This window comes from Balaenoptera ricei, chromosome 15, assembly GCF_028023285.1.
Source record: "Balaenoptera ricei isolate mBalRic1 chromosome 15, mBalRic1.hap2, whole genome shotgun sequence".
NCBI classification, from domain to species: Eukaryota; Metazoa; Chordata; class Mammalia; order Artiodactyla; family Balaenopteridae; genus Balaenoptera; species Balaenoptera ricei.
Window position 1 is genome coordinate 81083802 of NC_082653.1, and position 22817 is coordinate 81106618.

Below are 22817 nucleotides of genomic sequence, written 5' to 3' on the forward strand. Positions count from 1 at the left end.
CATGCCGCAGAGCAATGGAGCGCGGGCACAACTACTGAGCCTGTGCTAGAGCCTGCGAGCCACAAATACTGAGCCCGCGTGCCACAACTACTGAAGCCCGCGTGCTTAGAGCCCGTGCTCAACAAGAGAAGCCACCGCAACAAGAAGCCCGCACACTGCAATGAACAGTAGCCCCTGCTCGCCGCAACTAGAGAAATCCTGCGTGCAGCAACAAAGACCCAGCGCAGCCATAATTAATTAATTAATAAAAAAAAAACCCCACATAAATTGAGTGCCTTCCAAACACCAGATACCAGCTGAGATATGAATTTTATTAGCTGGGGACAATGTGGCCCCCCTCCCCCACGAGGGAACACTTGGCAATGTCTGGAGACATTTTTGATTGTCAATGACTGAGGGGAGGGTGGGTGCTGCTGGCATCTAGTGGGCAGAAGCCATGATGCCCTTCAACATCCTACAATGAACAGGATATACATAGTCCCTTACAACAAAGAATCATCTGGCCCAAAGTGCCAACAGTGCTGAGGCTGGGAAACTGCTTCCCCCCACCCCCAGTTCTGAAATGATTACAACAGGTTTAGTGGACAGCCATCATCTCATACAGATACAGCATTAAAGAGACAGAAAAAAAATTCTTGCTTTTGATGAGAAATCTCTTAACAACTTTCATTCATAATGTACAGCAGTATTAATTATCTTTATCATGTTGTACATTACATCTCCAGTACTTATCTTGGAACCAGAAGTTTGTACCTTTTGACTACCTTCATCTAATTCCCTTTCCTCCCATTCACCCACCTCTGTAACCACAAATCTGATCTCTTTTCCTATGAGTGTTTGTTTGCTTGTTTTTGAAGTATAATCGACCTACAACACTATATTAGTTCCTGGTACACAACACAGTGATTCAATATTTCTATACATTTCAAAATGATCACCACGATAAATCTAGCTGTCATCTGACACCATACAAAGATATTACACAGTTACTGACAATATTCCCCACACTTACACATTTCATAGCTGTGACTCATTTATTTTGTAACTGAAAAGTTTGTACCTCAATCTCCCTCACCTATTTCTCTCCTCCCCGCCACCGTCAAGAAACTGCCCTTGACGTACTTAGTAACAAATCACCTTAAGGTCACCCTGGGTTTCTCTGGTAGGTGAGCCTGTGTCAGGATAAGTAACACTGGTATCAGAATACATCGTTTTGGGAGTTCAAGGCGTCACAATAATCCAAACTGGCTTAACACCATCCTGTGGTATCATTCAGACAAGTCCCACACTGCAGGGCGTCTTCACTGAACTGCTGGACCAGCACGGACAACAAGTGGGGATATTTCCTCTCCAACAACAGAACGGAACTCCTAGCCAGCTGCCCCTTACCACTTTATAGGAGAAGAGCCAAAAAGCTCGAGTAATTTATCTCCAAGTCCCTCAAGAACCCAGAAGCGCACAGAAGCCACCTTGTGGCACAACTGATTATCACATTAAGTTTCTGTTCACTTCAACCATCTAGAAAACCTACTTTCCCTTCCACAAAATGAAAAATAAGGAAGGAAGCTGAGAGGGTGAGGTAAACGGCACACAAACCATCTTTAGGAAGTTATCCCTATAGCACTCTCCATCCAGCTCATTTGGTGCGAAGCATATACAACCATGTATTATTACTAATCATTTTTTTAATAGGTACAGGTGCTAACTTCACAAGTAGAAGAGCAGGGCTCATGTGTCATAACAATGATTTTCAAATCTGTTTGACTGCAGCCCACAGCCCACATAGAAAATGAAAGAAAATTACACAAAACAGTTATTCAGGGTGTGATGCATTCTGATATTTTCTAGTCTACTTTATGCATGTTTGAAAAAACCATGAAAAAACCAACATCTGTAACCTCTAAGTTGATTTCATGACCCAGTGAGTAAAGGATCACATCCCTCAGTTTGAAAGAACACTGTGCTACTATGATGCAACATGGGCACAAACATCTATCTTTCTGATAGAAGTGAAGCTCAGGATGGGGGAGACCCAGTGAGAGGGCACAAGGCCGTTTTAAACAGGTTAGAGGTTCTGGATAAAATCTACCATCTCATATACTCTTCATAGCCTTGGGCAAATTAAAGAAAAGTGATTGAAAACTGCACCATCCCATGCACCTAATGTGTAAAAGGGGCTAGAAAAGGGGGATTTAAGAAACCTCAGCTCTGGGGACTTCCCTGGTGGTGCTGTGGTTAAGACTCTGTGCTCCCAGTTGCAGGGGGCCTGGGTTCGATCCCTGGTTAGGGAACTAGATCCCACATGCATGCCGCAACTAAGGAGCCTGCCTGCCACAACTAAAAGACCCAGCGCAACCAAATAAATAAATAAATATTAAAAGAAAAAAAAGAAAGAAACCTCAGCTCTGGGATGTTGCCTCCTGTCTCCTTCAATTCTAGAGCTGATTACTAAAAAGTTATTAAGTGATTCCAAAGACCCACTACAGGTTCATTAAGTACAAACTCAGAGCAAACTAACCTGTTTCTTGTTCTGAAAGGTTCTTAGATTTACTGGTGAGGGAACCGCCCCTCCTGCTGCCCAAATATGCTATATCTTCATTACAGCAAGGTGTCTGGCAAAGTTATCAAGCTGTGGAATTTTAGATCTAAAAAGAGCTTATCATTTTACAGACTAAAATTAAAAAAAACCCTCTGCTCAAACAGGAGATGCTAAGGTCAGGGTGAGCCAGAGTGAGAGCTGAGCCTAGAATCTATGCCTACTGTACTTACTCCCTGACCTCAAATAATCTTAGTTTAGAATGACACCTCTGTGGGTAAGAGGAAAGAAGAGTGAGTCTAGCTGATTCTTAGCTGGAGAATAACTCCACCCAGAGTTTTGTGAACAGGTCCATGTTGGCCTAGATGGAGCTCGCTAGTGGATGCTGGAGGGCTCTGGCCCTGGCCCAGTCTGGCTCAGCATTTTTACCAATGACAAAAGGAGGTATGTTCATCAGTCCTGCCCCTGACATGGTAACATGCTTAATTCGAGAATCAGAATTCAAAAGGATTTTGGAAACCTGAATTAACGGAGCCAATAACACCAAGCTGAAATGCGCAACAGCTAAATGTCAAGTCCTGTAATTGGATTCGAAAAACCAAATAAGAGGGTGGGTTCCAGGTAAGACAGAGCAAGCACATTTGACCCCGTTTCTCCACTGAACACAGCTATAGAACCTGGACAGAATGCGTGGACTCTGAAAAGCACACAGACTGGGGAAAAAGACCAGAATACAAAGTACCACTGGAACAATATTGTGTTTCCTGTTTTTTTTCTTTCTTCCCTCCAGTATCCCCCAGCCTGGACTCAGGGCGATCCAATACGCAGAAGTGGAAACTGGGCACAGACACAGTTCCAAGAGAAAACTTCTACTCTGATTCAAGGAGTAAGAAAGCGGACTCCTAATGCTCAGAGGAAGGGAAATTCTTGTGTTTCTTCTTTTCTCTCCATTCTCTCACACCCTAGCTCCCAGGCAATCCTGCCAGTGTCAGGATGGCCACAGCGACTGCGGTGCAATAGGGGCTTGCATGTGCAAAAACTCTGAAGGAGGGGAACCTTCCTCTCTGATCAGAGGAGCTGTGGTCCTAAGATGGCTGGGCAAACTCTGTTGCTTTTCTTCTCTGTCCTCCCACCACTCAGCCCTGGATGCAGGGGCAGCTGTACAAAGTATGTGGCAGAGTAGGTAACTAAAGCCCCAACTTTCTTTTCTTTTTTAAATATTTATTTATTTATTTGGCTGCGCCAGGTCTTAGTTGTGGCATGTGGGACCTTTAGTTGTGGCATGTGGGACCTTTAGTTGTGGCATGTGGGATCTAGTTTCCTGACCAGGGATCAAACCCGGGCCCCCTGCATTGGGAGCTTGGAGTCTTAGCCATTGGACCGCCAGGAAAGTCCCCATATGGGATCTTTTTTAGTTGCGGCATGTGGGATCCAGTTTCCTGACGAGGGATTGAACCCAGGCCCCCTGCATTGGGAGCTTGGAGTCTTAGCCACTGGACCACCAGGAAAGTCCCAAGCTCCAACTTTCTGGCTGGAGGTCTGAAAAGGGGAGCCCCAAGAAACCAGGAACTACAGGGGAGATCATGGAGAGGGGATTAGAAGAGACATCATAAAGTTGTTTGTAAACTCCTGGGCCCGCCCTGACAGCACATGCATGGATCTGGCCCTAATCGTCATGCCAAACACTTTGAGAACCGAACTCAAAGAACTAAACCCTGACTGGCCACTGGGCGGCACACACAGGACACATCTGAGAGCACAGCAAAAGCTTTAAAAACCAAACTGACACTGGAACCACAATCTACAGAAGGCTGGTCAGAACCTGTGTTCCAAACACAACCAGGTTGACTGTCTGCTAAAACAAATATCAGCAAGACCAGAGCCTCATGATATAATATTCAAAATGTCCAGGATCCATAGAAAATTACTCGGCATGTGAAGAATCAGGGAAATCTCAACTTGCATGGAACAAATGCCAATGTCAAGATGACCCAGATTTGGAACTACCAAATACTTGAAAGTAGCTATTTAAATATTTTTCCAGGAAGTAAGAGTGAAGACTCTTGAAACAAATGGAAAGACAGAAGACTGCAGCAAAGAAATAGAAGGTATAAAGGAGAATCGAATGGAAATCGAAAAACTTTTCTGAAAAACATAATTCACTGGATAGAATCGATAAGCAGAATGGAGATGACACAGGGAAGAGACAGCTCGAAGTCAGATCAATAGGACTTATCCAATATGAACAACAGAGACAAAAAAAGATTGAAAAAAAAATCCCCAATTTGACAAAGATACATGCTTACAGATTCAACTAGCTCAGTGAACTCCAAACCCAACTCCAGGATAAACCCAAGGAAATCCATGTGCAGACACATCATAATCAAATTCCTGACATCTAAGGATCTTGAAAGCAGCCAGAGAAAAACAATGATAGGAGAACAATTTGAATAACTACATATTTTTTAAAAATCAGAAATCATGGAGGCCAGAGGAAATGGAACAGCATTTCAAAAGTGCTGAAATAAAAACTGCCAACCCAGAATTCTATATCTAGTGAGAATGTCCTATAGGAATGAAGGTGAAATAAAGATAGCCTCATATGAAGAAAAGCTAAGATAATTTATAGCCAGCAGAACTGTTCTAACTGAATAACTAAAGGAAGTTCTTCAGACATACGGGAAACAATACCAGATAGAAGTCTGGAATATCAGGAACAAAGAAAAAGCAACAGAAATGGTAACTATCTGGTCACTATTCAAGACTAGTCTCTTGAGATTTCTGAAATATATTTGATGACTGAAAACAAAAAGAGTAACATCATAAAAACAGAACTACCATATGATCCAGCAATTCCACTTCTGGGTATTTCTCTGAAGAAAATGAAAACACTAATTCAAAAAGATATGTGCATCCCAGTGTTCACTGCAGCATTATTTACAATAGCCAAGATATGGAAGCAACCTAAGTGTTCACTGACAGGTGAATGGATAAAGAAGATGTACACACACACACGAATATTACTCAGCCATAAAAAAGAATGAAGTCTTGCCATTTGCGAGAACATGCATGAACCTAGAGGGTATTATGCTAAGTGAAATAAGTCAGACAGAGTAAGACAAATACTGCATGTTTTCACTTATATGTGGAATCTAAAAACAAACCAGAAACAGACTCCACTGACAGAGAATAAACTAGTGGTTGCCAGAGGGGAGGAGGATGGGGGAATGGGCAAAATAGGTGAAGGGGATTAAGAGGTACAAACTGCCAGTTATATAGTAAATAAGTCACAGGGATGTAATGTATTGGGTTGGCCAAAAAGTTCGTTCTTTTCCCCCGTAAGGTGTTATGGAAAACCCCGAACAAACTTTTTGGCCAACCCATACAGCATCAGGAATATAGCCAAAAATATTATAATAACTGTACAGTGCACAATCTATGAAAATATCAAGTCATTATGTTGTACACCTGAAACTGAAATAATACTGTAAGTCAACTATAGGTCAATTAAAAAAAAAAGTAACATTATCTGAAGGGGTTTTCAACGTATGGAGATGTAATACCTAAGACAACTATAACATACAGAGTAAAGAAATCTATGTGATGAAAAGTTCTACATTCTACTTAAAGTGGTGAAATGCTGATTCCAAGTAGACTGTGAAAGTAGTACAAATACAGTAATGTCTAGAGGAACAACTAAAAGACTATAAAAAAGGAAACAGTTAAAAACACGATAAATTAAAATAGAATAATAATAATGTTCAAATAAATCCAAAAGAAGACAGGAAAGGAGAAACAGAGAAACAAAAAACCAGAGAGAACAGGACTTCCCTGGTGGCGCAGTGGTTAAGAATCCACCTGCCAATGCAGGGGACATGGGTTCGAGCCCTGGTCCCGGAAGATTCCCACATGCTGCAGAGCAACTAAGCCCGTGCGCCACAACTACTGAGACTGTGCTCTAGAGCCCATGCTCTGCAACAAGAGAAGCCACCGCAATGAGAAGCCTGCACACTGCAATGAAGAGTAGCTCCTGCTCGCCGCAACCAGAGAAAGCCCACGCACAGCAACGAAGATCCAACGCAGCCAAAAATAAATAAATAAATTTGTTAAGAAAAAAAATTTGCCCTATTTCCTACTCCCTCTCCGCAGATCCAAGGTAGCCTCCCAAATCAACAGCCTCCTACTCACAGTAGCTGTGAAAACCAGCAGCCTAGCAGCCACTGGAGGAAGTAAACTGCCCTGGGAGTTCCTCAGAAGTCCCATACCCAGAGCACTGTCCCTATCTGACCTGTCTGGCAGCTCCCTGGAAATTTCCACTCGCAAGGCTTGTCTTGTCTTTATTCAACCTGACTCAGTGAGAACAGCCTTTTCTTCAAGGTATTTGTCAAAAACAATCAGTGGCAACTGTTTAACATCATAGCTGCCTGAGGCAGTGATAACAGTCGAAGCAAACAAGAAACTGACCAACAATTTAAGAGGAAAAGCTGGTGATCTAGAAGGCCACGTGCACATGCAGAGCTGTGCACATGTCTAAGACAGACAAGTGATGGCCCTAATCTCACCTCTGGCTAACCTCGAGGCTCTGTGCAAGGAGGAAGTGAAGGCTAAGGCAAAACTGTCAACTGCCTGCCAGAATGGTGAAGGCATGCTCCACCACACACAGAAAGCCCCTTGGCAAAGATCAGGAGATTTACTGGTTCAAAGCATTTCAGGAAATCTCTCATCTTCAGCTGACCACTAAGCTAACCAAGTAAAGACTTCAGTTGCCACACACAACAAAGAATATAAGCTGTACAGAGTTAGTTACACATAAACAGCAACAAAGACAACAAGCAGCAAAAACAACAAACCCTGGGCAGGGAGGGTCAAATTACCAAGAGCCAAGGAGACCTTTCTATTTCCCAATATAATGGGGTCCAAGCCACAGTACCTCCTTCAACAGAACATGAGACTGGTGGGGTGCCCAATCCTCCTGCCCTTGGACCAAGTACTTCCACATTCCTCTGTGTGTGTGGGCTGGGGGAAGGGCAGGGAACGTGATGAGGTGGTTTATTTGAGGGATGATGTCCTAGCAATCACATTCTGGTACCGTAAAATAATTTCTTCCCGGAAATGGTAGGCAACAGGCTAAAACCATACCATATATAGTGTGTCACATAGTACATTTACAACTCATAAGCAAACTGGTCCTGGAAGGGGCCAATCATATTTCCGTATGTCAGTGCGGGTCTGATTTTATCTTAAGACCAAAAATCACAATTAGGAACCATGTCTAGTCAATCAGAGAATAGCCACCAATTCAGAGATGTGGTGACCAGTTGTCATTGTTTCGTCTCTTAGCATCCTTGGTCCTTTCCACCTGGGACCTCTCTCTGGTTCGCAGCCCAGGGGTTCCCAAAGGAGTGGCTGGCACCACTGGCCTTGTGATGGGTTCGGACGTGGGCAGGACTGGCGGCACTGTGGGATGCTGACACACTACTCACCCCCTATCCCTCCTTCTAACAAATCTCAATTCTGTCTAGCGTGACAATGTACCCAGCATCCAGTGATGGATAAAGACAGTCATGACAATTCTGTTTTCTTTTCATCTAGCCTGATGACAGCAATGGATGGCAAAGTGACCTAGTACTGACCAATGAGATACAAGGTAATACGTGATGGGGGATCTTTTGCTCCCCTCTTTTTCCTGCTTTAAACGTAAGCATGATGCCAGGAGCTGCAGCAGTCATCTCATGCCCACAGGATAAAGGCCAAAAGAACCACAGGGGCACCAGGCCTGACACTACTGAGCTACCCAACCACACTGGGCTGCCACCTACCACCAGATTTCTTGTTATGTGAGAAAAAGAATTCCTCTTTGCTTAACTACTGCTAGTTGAGTTTTCTATCTCTTGTAGCCAAAAGCATTCTTAACTGATTTGCCAAGTGACTCAATAAGAGCCAAAGAGACACAAAAACTCTTTTGCTAGGGACACCCCCTGTCTTTCCTACTAGGCAAGAATGAGCCACGGTGTGGCCCGGAGCAGCTACTGGTACCTCACAACCACAAGGAGGAAGCGAGCCTCCCTGAGGACAGGGAGCCAGGGGACAGAAGGAGACAGTGAATGCCAACAACATCAGAGCTCCTTTACCAGCCATGCCCGAGAGGAGGTCTGTCCTGGACTAAACGGGAGGCAGTATCTTTCTTTTTTGCTTAAACCAGTTTGGCTTCCTGACACTTGCAATTAAACGAGTCGAAACTAATAGAAACAAGCCTTCATTTCTTCAGAGGCCAACCAACCTACTCCAAACTCTAAATCTCATTTTGACAGGTCAACCACTGCGATCAGCACTAAGAAAGGTCACGAAAGAAAAGTGGGTACCACTCACCTTCTTTCTGTTTCTTCTGTTCAAGTTTCATCTTCTTTGCCAATAATTTCTTCTCTTTTAACTTCTGGCTGCAAATGCAAAATAATTAATTCCTTAACTATTTTATATTTTAGAAAATAAACATCTACTTACAGAACCTTTAGCAATTTAGTAATTACACGAATGCTACGATAAAATGAAAGAAATACTTCCTCATGACTCTGCTACTCCAACATCATCAACACTATCAACCTGTTTCCTTCATGAATCAAGATCAGATTCTTTGGAGTCCTGAGGTGATTAGCGCAATCCAGAAATACTGGCGATACTTTCTCATTCAAAGATATTTAGGGACAATTTTTAGAATCCTGCTCAGCTCTCTAAAAGTTGAGGGAGCATTTATTAAAACAACACACACACGTGCGCGGGCGCAGTCTGTACACTCATGTAGTCACTTAGGGAGGTTACAGACCCTCCTTTAAGGGAGAAGCTAACCGGGAAGTTTGCTCATACCAAGTTATTAAACCTGATGTTAAAATACCAACATGAAGGAGACACAGAAATCCACGCGCTCACCACCAAAGTGCTGACCAGCAAGCTTTGGAGAATCTGTAGCAAGCTGGGGGCAGGGGGCAAAAAGTGACTTGATCTCTCCCCAGGTACTGGAAGAAAAGCCATTCCTCTACGGGGGTGCTCCACTGTGGGTTTTTTTTTTAGCTGCGCTGCACAGCACGTGGGATCTTAGTTCCCCGACCAGGGATCAAACCCGCGCCCCCTGCATTGGAAGCGTGCAGTCTTAACCACTGGACCGCCAGGGAAGTCCCCACTGTGGATCTTTACACCCAAGACCTATACAGGCCATACAGGTAAACTTTTGACTACAAGAAGGACTCGTTCACCAACTATTTACTTCTACATTTCCCGCCCCAAGTCTCAGTAGTTACGGGATGCCACAAAGCCCTCACCGCTTTTTCCGACGCTTTGCAGTCTGCTCCTCCGCAGCAATTTTATTCTTTTCCAGTCTTTTCTGAAATTCTGCATCCAATTTTTGCTGCAAAAAACCACATCAGTTAGACAAACTCTGGCCTGCCTGGGTATGAAAACTCTAGAAGTCACACCACTGGGGGTGCTACAGGTACATCGAGGTCTCCAGGGCCACTTTAAGAAGTTGCCTCACAGGTGATGCAGGCAATCAATATATGGATCTCTGATGGTGAAATAACTCAGTTCATTAAGATACCGTTCGTGCACAATTAAATGTAAGAGGGAAAGCATGAGAGGGAGCACGCTGAGTATTCCCTGAAGGCAGAGGCAGCACTACTGGCTCTGGTTCTCCAGGGCCTTGGAAAATGTGATATCGTGCCATAACATATATACATATTTGGTCTTCATCTACTGTTTTTGGCACATTAAAACTCTTACAAATTTCCTATATAAGAGCCACAGGGGGATCTTTTATTATAATATTTAGTTTTGTTCCCAGCTCCTGAAATAACTCCAGAAATAAAGATGAAATGGAGAGCCTCCCATCAAGCCTCTTAGATAGCCTCAACCACCAGAGGGCAGACAACAGAAGCAAGAAAAACTATAATCCTGCAGCCTGTGGACCAAAAACCACAGTTACAGAAAGATAGAGAAGATGAAAAGGCAGAGGGCTATGTACCAGATGAAGGAACAAGAAAAAACCCCAGAAAAACAACTAAATGAAGTGGAGATAGGCAACCTTCCAGAAAAAGAATTCAGAATAATGATAGTGAAGATGATCCAGGACCTCGGAATAAGAATGGAGGCAAAGATTGAGAAGATGCAAGAAATGATTAACAAAGACCTAGAAGAATTAAAGAACAAACAAACAGAGATGACCAATACAATAACTGAAATGAAAACTACACTAGAAGGAATCAATAGCAGAATAACTGAGGCAGAAGAACGGATAAGTGACCTGGAAGACAGAATGGTGGAATTCACTGCTGCGGAACAGACTAAAGAAAAAAGAATGAAAAGAAATGAAGACAGCTTAAGAGACCTCTGGGACAACATTAAACGCAACAACATTCGCAATATAGGGGTCCCAGAAGGTGAAGAGAGAGAGAAAGGACCAGAGAAAATATTTGAAGAGATTATAGTCGAAAACTTCCCTAACATGGGAAAGGAAATAGCCACCCAAGTCCAGGAAGCGCAGAGAGTCCCATACAGGATAAACCCAAGGAGAAACACGCCGAGACACATAGTAATCAAAGTGGCAAAAATTAAAGACAAAGAAAAATTATTGAAAGCAGCAAGGGAAAAACGACAAATAACATACAAGGGAACTCCCATAAGGTTAACAGCTGATTTCTCAGCAGAAACTCTGCAAGCCAGAAGGGAGTGGCATGATATACTTAAAGTGATGAAAGGGAAGAACCTACAACCAAGATTACTCTACCCGGCAAGGATCTCATTTAGATTTGATGGAGAAATCAAAAGCTTTACAGACAAGCAAAAGCTAAGAGAATTCAGCACCACCAAACCAGCTCTACAACAAATGCTAAAGGAACTTCTCTAAGTGGGAAACACAAGAGAAGAAAAGGACCTACAAAAACAAACACAAAACAATTAAGAAAATGGTCATAGGAACATACATATCGATAATTACCTTAAACGTGAATGGATTAAATGCCCCAACCAAAAGACATAGACTGGCTGAATGGATACAAAAACAAGACCCATATATATGCTGTCTACAAGAGACCCACTTTAGACCTAGGGACACATACAGACTGAAAGTGATGGGATGGAAAAAGATATTCCATGCAAATGGAAATCAAAAGAAAGCTGGAGTAGCTATACTCATATCAGATAAAATAGACTTTAAATTAAAGAATGTTACAAGAGACAAGGAAGGACACTACATAATGATCCAGGGATCAATCCAAGAAGAAGATATAACAATTATAAATATATATGCACCCAACATAGGAGCACCTCAATACATAAGGCAACTGCTAACAGCTATAAAAGAGGAAATCGACAGTAACACAATAATAGTGGGGGACTTTAACACCTCACTTACACCAATGGACAGATCATCCAAAATGAAAATAAATAAGGAAACAGAAGCTTTAAATGACACAATAGACCAGATAGATTTAATTGATATATATCGGACATTCCATCCAAAAACAGCAGATTACACGTTCTTCTCAAGTGCGCACGGAACATTCTCCAAGATAGATCACATCTTGGGTCACAAATCAAGCCTCAGTAAATTTAAGAAAATTGAAATCATATCAAGCATCTTTTCTGACCACAACGCTATGAGATTAGAAATGAATTACAGGGAAAAAAACGTAAAAAGGACAAACACATGGAGGCTAAACAATACGTTACTAAATAACCAAGAGATCACTGAAGAAATCAAAGAGGAAATCAAAAAATACCTAGAGACAAATGACAATGAAAACACGACGACCCAAAACCTATGGGATGCAGCAAAAGCAGTTCTAAGAGGGAAGTTTATAGCTATACAAGCCTACCTAAAGAAACAAGAAAAAGCTCAAGTAAACAATCTAACCTTACACTTAAAGAAACTAGAGAAAGAAGAACAAACAAAACCCAAAGTTAGCAGAAGGAAAGAAATCATAAAGATCAGAGCAGAAATAAATGAAATAGAAACAAAGAAAACAATAGCAAAGATCAATAAAACTAAAAGTTGGTTCTTTGAGAAGATAAACAAAATTGATAAACCATTAGCCAGACTCATCAAGAAAAAGAGGGAGAGGACTCAAATCAATAAAATCAGAAATGAAAAAGGAGAAGTTACAACAGACACTGCAGAAATACAAAGCATCCTAAGAGACTACTACAAGCAACTTTATGCCAATAAAATGGACAACCTGGAAGAAATGGACAAATTCTTAGAAAGGTATAACCTTCCAAGACTGAACCAGGAAGAAATAGAAAATATGAACAGACCAATCACAAGTAATGAAATTGAAACTGTGATTAAAAATCTTCCAACAAACAAAAGTCCAGGACCAGATGGCTTCACAGGTGAATTCTATCAAACATTTAGAGAAGAGCTAACACCTATCCTTCTCAAACTCTTCCAAAAAATTGCAGAGGAAGGAACACTCCCAAACTCATTCTATGAGGCCACCATCACCCTGATACCAAAACCAGACAAAGACACTACAAAAAAAGAAAATTACAGACCAATATCACTGATGAATATAGATGCAAAAATCCTCAACAAAATACTAGCAAACAGAATCCAACAACACATTAAAAGGATCATACACCACGATCAAGTGGGATTTATCCCAGGGATGCAAGGATTCTTCAATATACGCAAATCAATCAATGTGATACACCATATTAACAAATTGAAGAATAAAAACCATATGATCATCTCAATAGATGCAGAAAAAGCTTTTGACAAAATTCAACACCCATTTCTGATAAAAACTCTCCAGAAAGTGGGCATAGAGGGAACCTACCTCAACATAATAAAGGCCATATATGACAAACCCACAGCAAACATCATTCTCAATGGTGAAAAACTGAAAGCATTTCCTCTAAGATCAGGAACGAGACAAGGATGTCCACTCTCACCACTATTATTCAACATAGTTTTGGAAGTCCTAGCCACGGCAATCAGAGAAGAAAAAGAAATAAAAGGAATACAAATTGGAAAAGAAGAAGTAAAACTGTCACTGTTTGCGGATGACATGATACTATACATAGAGAATCCTAAAACTGCCACCAGAAAACTGCTAGAGCTAATTAATGAATATGGTAAAGTTGCAGGATACAAAATTAATGCACAGAAATCTCTTGCATTCTTATACACTAATGATGAAAAATCTGAAAGAGAAATTATGGAAACACTCCCATTTACCATTGCAACAAAAAGAATAAAATACCTAGGAATAAACCTACCTAGGGAGACAAAAGACCTGTATGCAGAAAACTATAAGACACTGATGAAAGAAATTAAAGATGATACCAACAGATGGAGAGATATACCATGTTCTTGGATTGGAAGAATCAACATTGTGAAAATGAGTATACTACCCAAAGCAATCTACAGATTCAATGCAATCCCTATCAAATTACCAATGGCATTTTTTACGGAGCTAGAACAAATCATCTTAAAATTTGTATGGAGACACAAAAGACCCCGAATAGGCAAAGCAGTCTTGAGGCAAAAAAATGGAGCTGGAGGAATCAGACTCCCTGACTTCAGACTATACTACAAAGCTACAGTAATCAAGACAATATGGTACTGGCACAAAAACAGAAACATAGATCAATGGAACAAGATAGAAAGCCCAGAGATTAACCCACGCACCTATGGTCAACTAATCTATGACAAAGGAGGCAAAGATATACAATGGAGAAAAGACAGTCTCTTCAATAAGTGGTGCTGGGAAAACTGGACAGCTACATGTAAAAGAATGAAATTAGAATACTCCCTAACACCATACACAAAAATAAACTCAAAATGGATTAGAGACCTAAATATAAGACTGGACACTATAAAACTCTTAGAGGAAAACATAGGAAGAACACTCTTTGACATAAATCACAGCAAGATCTTTTTTGATCCACCTCCTAGAGTAATGGAAATAAAAACAAAAATAAACAAATGGGACCTAATGAAACTTCAAAGCTTTTGCACAGCAAAGGAAACCATAAACAAGACGAAAAGACAACCCTCAGAATGGGAGAAAATATTTGCAAATGAATCAACGGACAAAGGATTAATCTCCAAAATATATAAACAGCTCATTCAGCTCAATATCAAAGAAACAAACACCCCAATCCAAAAATGGGCAGAAGACCTAAATAGACATTTCTCCAAAGAAGACATACAGATGGCCACGAAGCACATGAAAAGATGCTCAACATCACTAATTATTAGAGAAATGCAAATCAAAACTGCAATGAGGTATCACCTCACTCCTGTTAGAATGGGCATCATCAGAAAATCTACAAACAACAAATGCTGGAGAGGGTGTGGTGAAAAGGGAACCCTCTTGCACTGTTGGTGGGAATGTAAATTGATACAGCCACTATGGAGAACAATATGGAGGTTCCTTAAAAAACTAAAAATAGAATTACCATATGACCCAGCAATCCCACTACTGGGCATATACCCAGAGAAAACCGTAATTCAAAAAGACACATGCACCCGAATGTTCATTGCAGCACTATTTACAATAGCCAGGTCATGGAAGCAACCTAAATGCCCATCAACAGATGAATGGATAAAGAAGATGTGGTACATATATACAATGGAATATTACTCAGCCATAAAAAGGAACGAAATTGAGTCATTTGTTGAGACGTGGATGGATCTAGAGACTGTCATACAGAGTGAAGTAAGTCAGAAAGAGAAAAACAAATATCGTATATTAATGCATGTATGCGGAACCTAGAAAAATGGTACAGATGAGCCAGTTTGCAGGGCAGAAGTTGAGACACAGATGTAGAGAATGGACATATGGACACCAAGGGGGGAAAACTGCGGTGGGGTGGGGATGGTGGTGTGCTGAATTGGGCGATTGGGATTGACATGTATACACTGATGTGTATAAAACTGATGCCTAATAAGAACCTGCAGTATAAAAAAACAAACAAAACAACTAATACTAAACTTTCATTGGGTTATTTGTATGGAAACATGTTAATATAAATGTTTCAGACATTACATGAAATTTCTAAAAATCTTATATTTGTATTTGTATGGAAATATGTATGGAAATATGTTGATATAAATGTTTCAGACATTACATGAAATTTCTAAAAATCATATTTGTATTTGTATGGAAATATGTATGGAAATATGTTAATATAAATGTTTCAGACATTACATGAAATTTCTAAAAATCTTATATTTGTACTTGTATGGAAATATGTATGGAAATATGTTAATATAAATGTTTCAGACATTACATGAAATTTCTAAAAATCTTATATGTTCTGGTATAATGTTATAAGTAATAATCCTATTTATTACTTTAAAATGTATATCTCAGAAATAACTAATTTTCTTGTCAACTGCATTATTATGAACTGTCATCAAATCTTTAACCGTGGTCATTTTTAAGTCTTTTGTCATTTACAGACAGTTCTGGGTGTACTCTGATGATTTTGTAAATATGTTCCTATAAAAGGGTTTCATCTTCAAGAAATACATGGAAAAGACTCTGACAAGTACAGGTTTCTGGTAACGGACTGTACTGCTGAACTGAATGAATAAGCATTTTCAGAACTCTAATGAAAAACTGATGAACTCATAAAAGTGCTAACAAAAGATCAAGATGAAAAAAAAAAAATTAATTACATGGGACTGAGTGAACTGATGAGGATGAGTATAATTTTTGTGACTTTCTGTCTGAATTTAAAAAAAAAAAAAAAAAAAATTCCACAAGGACTCAGAGGCAAAGAATATACAAATCAATTTTCACTGCAAAGTAAAGGAGCTGTTACAGTGGAGGATTACTGGACTGAATGTCAATACTATGACATAGTATGAGTGTGTTTCATGTTTGGTAATTGCAATCATTGTTGCTTTTGTTGTGGTCATCCATGTACAATGCTTGGTGTCAGTCGATTTATCTCTTGTAAAAATAAAATACAGTGTGTGTGTGTGTGAAAAAAAAAAAAAAAAAAAAGATGAAATGGGTATCTTTTGTTATTCATAACCAGCCCCTTTCAACCAAAGGAGTTTATGAGTGACTTTGGGAAAGCACCTAAGGAACGGGGCTGGTTGCCAAGGGAACTTTCTGCCCCACCTCCTTGACCTCCAGGGAGGGGAGAGGGGCTGAGGGTTGAACTAATCACCAACAGTCAGTGATTTAATCATGTCCACATAATGAAGCCTTCAAAAACCCCAAAAGGCAGGGTTTGGATAGCTCCTGGGTTGGTGAACACTGGAGATGCTGGGAGAAGGAATGGAAGCTCTGCATCCCTTCTTCCATGCAGCTGTTCCTGAGTTATATCCTTTTATACTACACCGGAAAACTAGTAAGCTGTTTTCCTGAGTTCTGTGAGCCCCTCTAAGCAAATTACTTGAACCTGAGGAGGGGGCCATGGGAAACCTCTGATTTATAGCCAGTTGGTCAGATGCACAGGTGAAAACAGGGACTTGTGGCTGGCCTCTGAAGTTGGGGGTGGAGCTCAGTCTTGCAGGACTGAGCCTTAACCTTCGAGATATGGCGCTATCTCCACGTAGACAGGGTCACAATTGAGTTGAATTGTAGGATACTCACCTGGTGCCACAGAACTGCTTGGTGTGGGGAAAATCCCCACATCGGTGCCCAGAAGTGTCAGAAATGCAGTAGAGTACTGACAGTAAGGAGACACACAGGAGTGTTGCTTCTTCAGAGACAGTGATGGGGGTTCACTGGGTGGAGTGGCCAGAGGGCTGCGACCATGGAATTTTCAAGTCCTAACTCGCTACGGTTATCAAATGACCGATTCTAAGGCAGCATAACATGTATTGCCGTCACCTGCTACTAAACACACCTACAGGTGTACATATGTATATGTGAGTACATACATACATACAAATAAATATATATCCATCCCTTGTATTATTTCTTCCTAGCAGCTCCCTGTTTCTAAGCCTCAGCTTCCTCATCTATAAAATGGGGGAAACAATAATTTCTCCTTCCCTGAGCCTTTAGGAAGACTAATGAACTGCAATAACCTACAGGAAAGCTCTTGTAAACTATAAAGACATCTACTGATAAAAAACAAGTGCCATCTCTATTTCTTCTAGTTACAGCCATAAAGGTCGATGGAGCAAAAAAGGAGCCAGCAGAGGAGGAAGAGGTGGCTTCAACACCTCTGCCAGGCTCTGTGGATCTGCTCAGACTAATGCAGAAACTCTGAGAGCAGAACTATGAAATTAAAAAGCAGGGTCTCCTTCCAAGAAAGGAATCAGCTTTAATTAGAGTTCAGCTAGAAAGCAATGACTTCAAACTAAAAGCACCTGATCTGTTTAGAAGCTGAGCTAGAAATGTCTGAAGCTCAACCAAGACAGAGCCCCCCGCTGGCTGCTGACCCCGGCAAGGGCTCAAGCAGGAGTCAGATGTGGTCTGTCAGTGGTGACAATCTATCAGTCGCTGTGGAAGGTAAGGATTCTCTTGCATCTCTTTTTTTCTCCTAACCTCAGAGCCTCTCTTTCACCACGTGAAATAAAACCTTTGCACTTGTGTGGATTCAAGGTTTGTGAAACATTTTTCTGTATTTTCTCTGGGTCGTTAATCAATACATAAAAGCTTCAGACTAACTGATGGCATTTGAGACAACCGTCTGCTCTATTTCCTCCCCTCTAAAGTAGTTTAAAAATAAAAAAGTGCTTCTGTTAGTTTCTACATACAGAGTTCTGTTTATTCCTAACAGCGCAAATCCTTCAGTGACCTGGTACAGCTGTGTGACAAGTCACCTGAAACTCCTCACTGGAATTGAGAAGTAGCTGGAGAAGAACCACCGACACCTGGAGGCCGAGTGAGGGCTGCAGGACAAGCAAATACCAGGTGAAAACCACCATGGCAATGATCCCAATCTGTTCAAAAATCATACAGGTATTTTTCAAACTCAATTTTGGCCATTCAAATAAATTTTTAAGGGACCACTCACCACCACTGCAATCAAAAAACTTAAAATATCTTTGAACAAACGTGGTGAGACATATGTAAAATCTCTATATATGATCACTGAGAGATACAAAAAGATTAGACAAATAAAAGAAGACAAAGTTTTTAGAGGGGATGACTAAACACTATGACATCCATTCTCATTCAAGTTAAGCTACAGATTCAATTTAAATCTAGTAAAAAAAATCAAACAAAACTTTTGGAGTGGATAAAATAACTCCAAAACTCAATTCCAGAAAGAAGACAAGTGAAATGTCCAAAAGAATATTTCTTAAGAGCAATAGGAGAGAGGTTTCTGGCCTTTCCCATCAAGCAATGGAGAGCTTAACAGTTCTTACAGTACAATTTCAAAAGCAATTCTCAATTCTTTAAAAAAAAATTTTTTTTTAATTTTAATTTTTATCTTTATTTATTTATTTTTGCCACACCGCATGGGTTGCAAGATCTCAGTTCCCTGACCAGGGACTGAACCCGGGCCATAGCAGTGAAAGCACTGAATCCTAACCACTAGACCACCAGGGAACTGCCATCAATTCTCCATTCTTAATCAATTATTATTTGACACCTGTCATGAAGAAATGCCAGTCTCAAAGCTAGAAAACTCAGAAGCAAAAACACTTGAAAGCACACCACTACTAGCACCAAACACACAGCTAACTGGAATTACAGGCATTCAGCCAGAAAGAGAGAAACTATAAAGAAATAATAACTCAAGTGGTGTGAGATCCTGCTTCTATTCCATGGCAAATGGCCTGGTGGGAAAAAGGGACTCTGCTGGGCTCTCCACCACCTGGAAGACTCCCTCCCCTCATTCATTTCCTAGTGTGAGCATCCTGCCGTGCTGGGTCTGACCTAAAAGTACCCTGGACTCTACCTGACATCTGTTTCTCGTGCTGACTTTACAAGGCAGCCCTCACGCAAGCCACAACCAGGTGTATCTACTCTTCTTCAAGTGCTTTCTTCTAAGGTTTAAGTGCACACTGCCTAAACCCAAGGGGTCAGCCGGCCTCCTGGCTCACTAACCTTCTCGGCCATGGCATCCATGTAGTCCTGTCGCTGGTACTCCCTCCGGCGCAGATGCCTGTACACATGGAACTCTCCGCTGCCGGCCCCAGCGCTTGAACCTAAAGCCAGGACAGTCCAGAGCTTTTGATGATATCCAGTTACCAACACAGGCTACTCCTAATCACAGGGGACCAAAGAAAGATACTAGAAGTGATGGAAGGGACCAAGCCTGCCCTACTCCCCACTGTACCCCAGAAGCTAGCACGCTGGCTGGTATATTGTAGGTATCATTAAATATTTGTTGTGTGAATGTTGAATGTGAAGTCACCAAAGATTCCACTCTAGCGCAGTATTAAAGAGGACAAGCAGACTATCGTTCAGAGACCAGAAACCTAAAAGAGAGCCTGTGACCTTTCCCTCCCCCACCAGATGATTTCACATTTGACATGCTAGGTTTCTACTTAGTTGAAAAGATGTCCATGATATATGAAGTGGAAAAAAAGTAGGTTATCAAATATCAAATAGTATGTGTGGAACAACCATATTTTTGTAAACATTTTTTCTTAAGCATGAGTGGTTTTGACTATAAAGAAGTTTGGAGGACTGTATCAAAAAGTTACAAATAGAATGATAGATTACAGGTGGTTCTAATTTTTTTACACCTGTTATTTATTCTCTTTATAGTTAGTTATGTTAACTTACAACCCAACAAAATAAAAACTATTTCCATTTTGAAAAAGCAAGGTATTAAAAACAATGCAGAAGAAAGTTCTCTAATGCCAAACCACAAGCAACAATACCCCTTCATTCTAAGAGCAAAATACTGGATCAGTGAACTTTTTTTTCTTCCTATCAGGGATGTAATTAACAAATACTAACTGCAGAGTTTTTAATACCTACACTTTAAAAACTATTTAAACACACACCCACATCCAAAAGACATTACCCATTACATCTCGGACAAATTCTGGGGGAGGTCGAGGTGCCCATTCACTCATTTTTTCTGGAATTGGAACTGTTTTGTCCTGCAACATTTAAACACGAAAGCATTTGTATGTATAAACCGGCTGACAAAGTGACATCTTTTTCAACCAAAAAACTTTAACTTAAGTATTGAAGTAAGGCTGCTTTGCTTCTTGGACCCAAAGCTGAGTTTGTTTTCTTCCCTCTGCCTTTACTTCATCCTGTATATTCTGGGTCCTATCAGAGCCCACAGCCTTGCCAGGACTACACTCAACTTTTGAGGGCAGAACTCAGAAACGCGACTCATCGTTTATGGCTGGAAACCTCCAACCTCATGGAAACCTCCAACCTCAGGTGTCTCGGCCAATGCCTCTCTAACAATTAGTGCTGTTCAGAAGAAAACAAACCCTTGTGCTAACCCACGGATTGTATCTTTCCAGTCTAAGGCTTCTGTTCACAAAGTTAAAGGGGCTTAGAGCACGAGAAGCCGCTTCGCAGCGCCCTCATCCAGGCTTGGCTCTAACATAAGAGCAGAAAATAGCTCACTATCTCCGGGGCCGCCTACTCCTTCCTAAGGTCTGACCCTCGGGTTCGGGTACTGAGTTCCAGAGTTCGGAAGCGGGGAATGAGGGCCCGCTAGCGCCCAGAGACGCCGGAAGGGAAGGGGGTGGGACTCGGAAGGGCCGTCAGCCCGCGCCTCGTCTCACCGGGTTCTTCATTAGCCGTTCCAGCTTGAGCTTCTGCTCCTCCGCCGCATTCTTGGGGATGACGAGCGCCTGCGGCTCTTTCTTGGGCCTCGGCGGTCGCACGGAGGAGGCGACCGAGCTCGCCATCACAGCTCTGTATCTTTTCTGGCGAGCGGCTGCGCACGCGTATGACGACAGAGCCGCGCGCCAGCGACGCAAGCGCAGTCTCCTAGCTGGGCGGGGCTGCCAGCCAGAAGCAGGATGCTGAATATTCATGAGCTTGAAGCCCCGGTGCGTTATTTTGATTAAAGCTGCTTGATTTCTTTTCATGTTTCTGAGCAAATCAGCGCAGCGAATGCCCACGTCCCTGGGGAGACGTGGCCCTGCGTGTCCGAGGGTCCGGCCCCAGCCGACCTCTCCAGCCCCCGACCGCGACCTCTCAGCATCCCCCACCTCCGCCCCCGGGCCTCTGTCCTGGCGGTTCCTTGGATCTGGTCCACTCCCGTTGCCATTTCTAACAATGTGTTTAAGACGGCACAAACGTCACTGCGAGCTCCCTGAGGACTGGGGCTGTATCTCTTTTGTCCACCTCGAATTACTCTGCACCTGGCTCCCAGCAAATATACCTCGGTCGAGTGAATGGGCCTTTCTTATGAGAAAGAGAACAGTTGCCCCTCGCATCTGGGAACTAGCCTGGCACTCACAGCTAGGCCTTGGTATTCTCCTGTTGGACATAAACAATTTCCCAGAACACCACGGTAGTGCAAGGCCATTCTGAGACCATGATGGAGCAAGGCATAAACAAGACTGCTCCGTAATCATGTTTAAAGCCAGATGAAAACAAGAATATTGTTGGAACCAGGAAAAGACCAACCGTTTCCCCATTCTGACTAATATGAGTAACTGCTGCTTCTTTACAGCATTAGCCTTCCACTTTAAAGATTTATTAAGACTTCCCGTCGTAGAATTGTCCCCGCTTCCTGACATCTATTCCAGAGTAAAAGCCCACTTACTTGAACCCTCCCCCAAATCACCTAACCCAGGTCCAAATTCTATAATAAGCCTTTTCTTTTCCCCCAAATTTATTTATTTATTTATTTATTTATTTTTGGCTGTGTTGGGTCTTCGTTGATGCACATGGGCTTTCTCTAGTTGTGGCGAGCGGGGACTACTCTTCGTTGCAGTGTGCAGGCTTCTCACTGCAGTGGCTTCTCTTGTTGCAGAGCACGGGCTCTAGGCACGTGGGCTTCAGTAGTTGTGGCATGCAGGCTCAGTAGTTGTGGCTCTCGGGCCCTAGAGCGTAGGCTCAGTAGTTGTGGCACATGGGCTTAGTTGCTCCGCGGCATGTGGGATCTTCCTGCACCAGGGCTCGAACCTGTGTCCTCTGCATTGGCAAGTCCCTATAATAAGCCTTTTAAACACTTTTTTTTTTTTTGGCCACGCAGTGGGGCTTGCAGGATCTTAGTTCCCTGACCAGGGATCGAACCTGGACCCTAGGCAGTGAAAGCTCCGAGACCCAACCACTGGGCTGCCAGGGAATCCCCTAAACACCCTCCTACTGAGGTAAATGCTGTCTTCCTTCTCAAAAGAGGCAATAAACCCAATTCGTTCAACTACAGGTGTGTTCCT

General features: G+C 41.9%; 1 protein-coding gene across 1 annotated transcript in view; it reads right to left on the minus strand.

Annotated features, from left to right (window-relative positions):
* Positions 1 to 21363, minus strand: part of PRKRIP1 (PRKR interacting protein 1) — a 35690-nt gene extending 14327 nt beyond the window's left edge. Inside the window, exons 1-5 of the mRNA XM_059897878.1 lie at positions 21210 to 21363; positions 20486 to 20564; positions 19558 to 19658; positions 9850 to 9935; positions 8906 to 8973 (exon numbers count right to left, since the gene is read on the minus strand). Of these exons, the coding sequence (XP_059753861.1) occupies positions 8906 to 8973; positions 9850 to 9935; positions 19558 to 19658; positions 20486 to 20564; positions 21210 to 21335 (460 nt within the window). The 5' untranslated portion in view covers positions 21336 to 21363. The remainder of the gene's footprint in view (positions 1 to 8905; positions 8974 to 9849; positions 9936 to 19557; positions 19659 to 20485; positions 20565 to 21209) is intronic.
* Positions 21364 to 22817: the final 1454 nt, after the last annotated feature.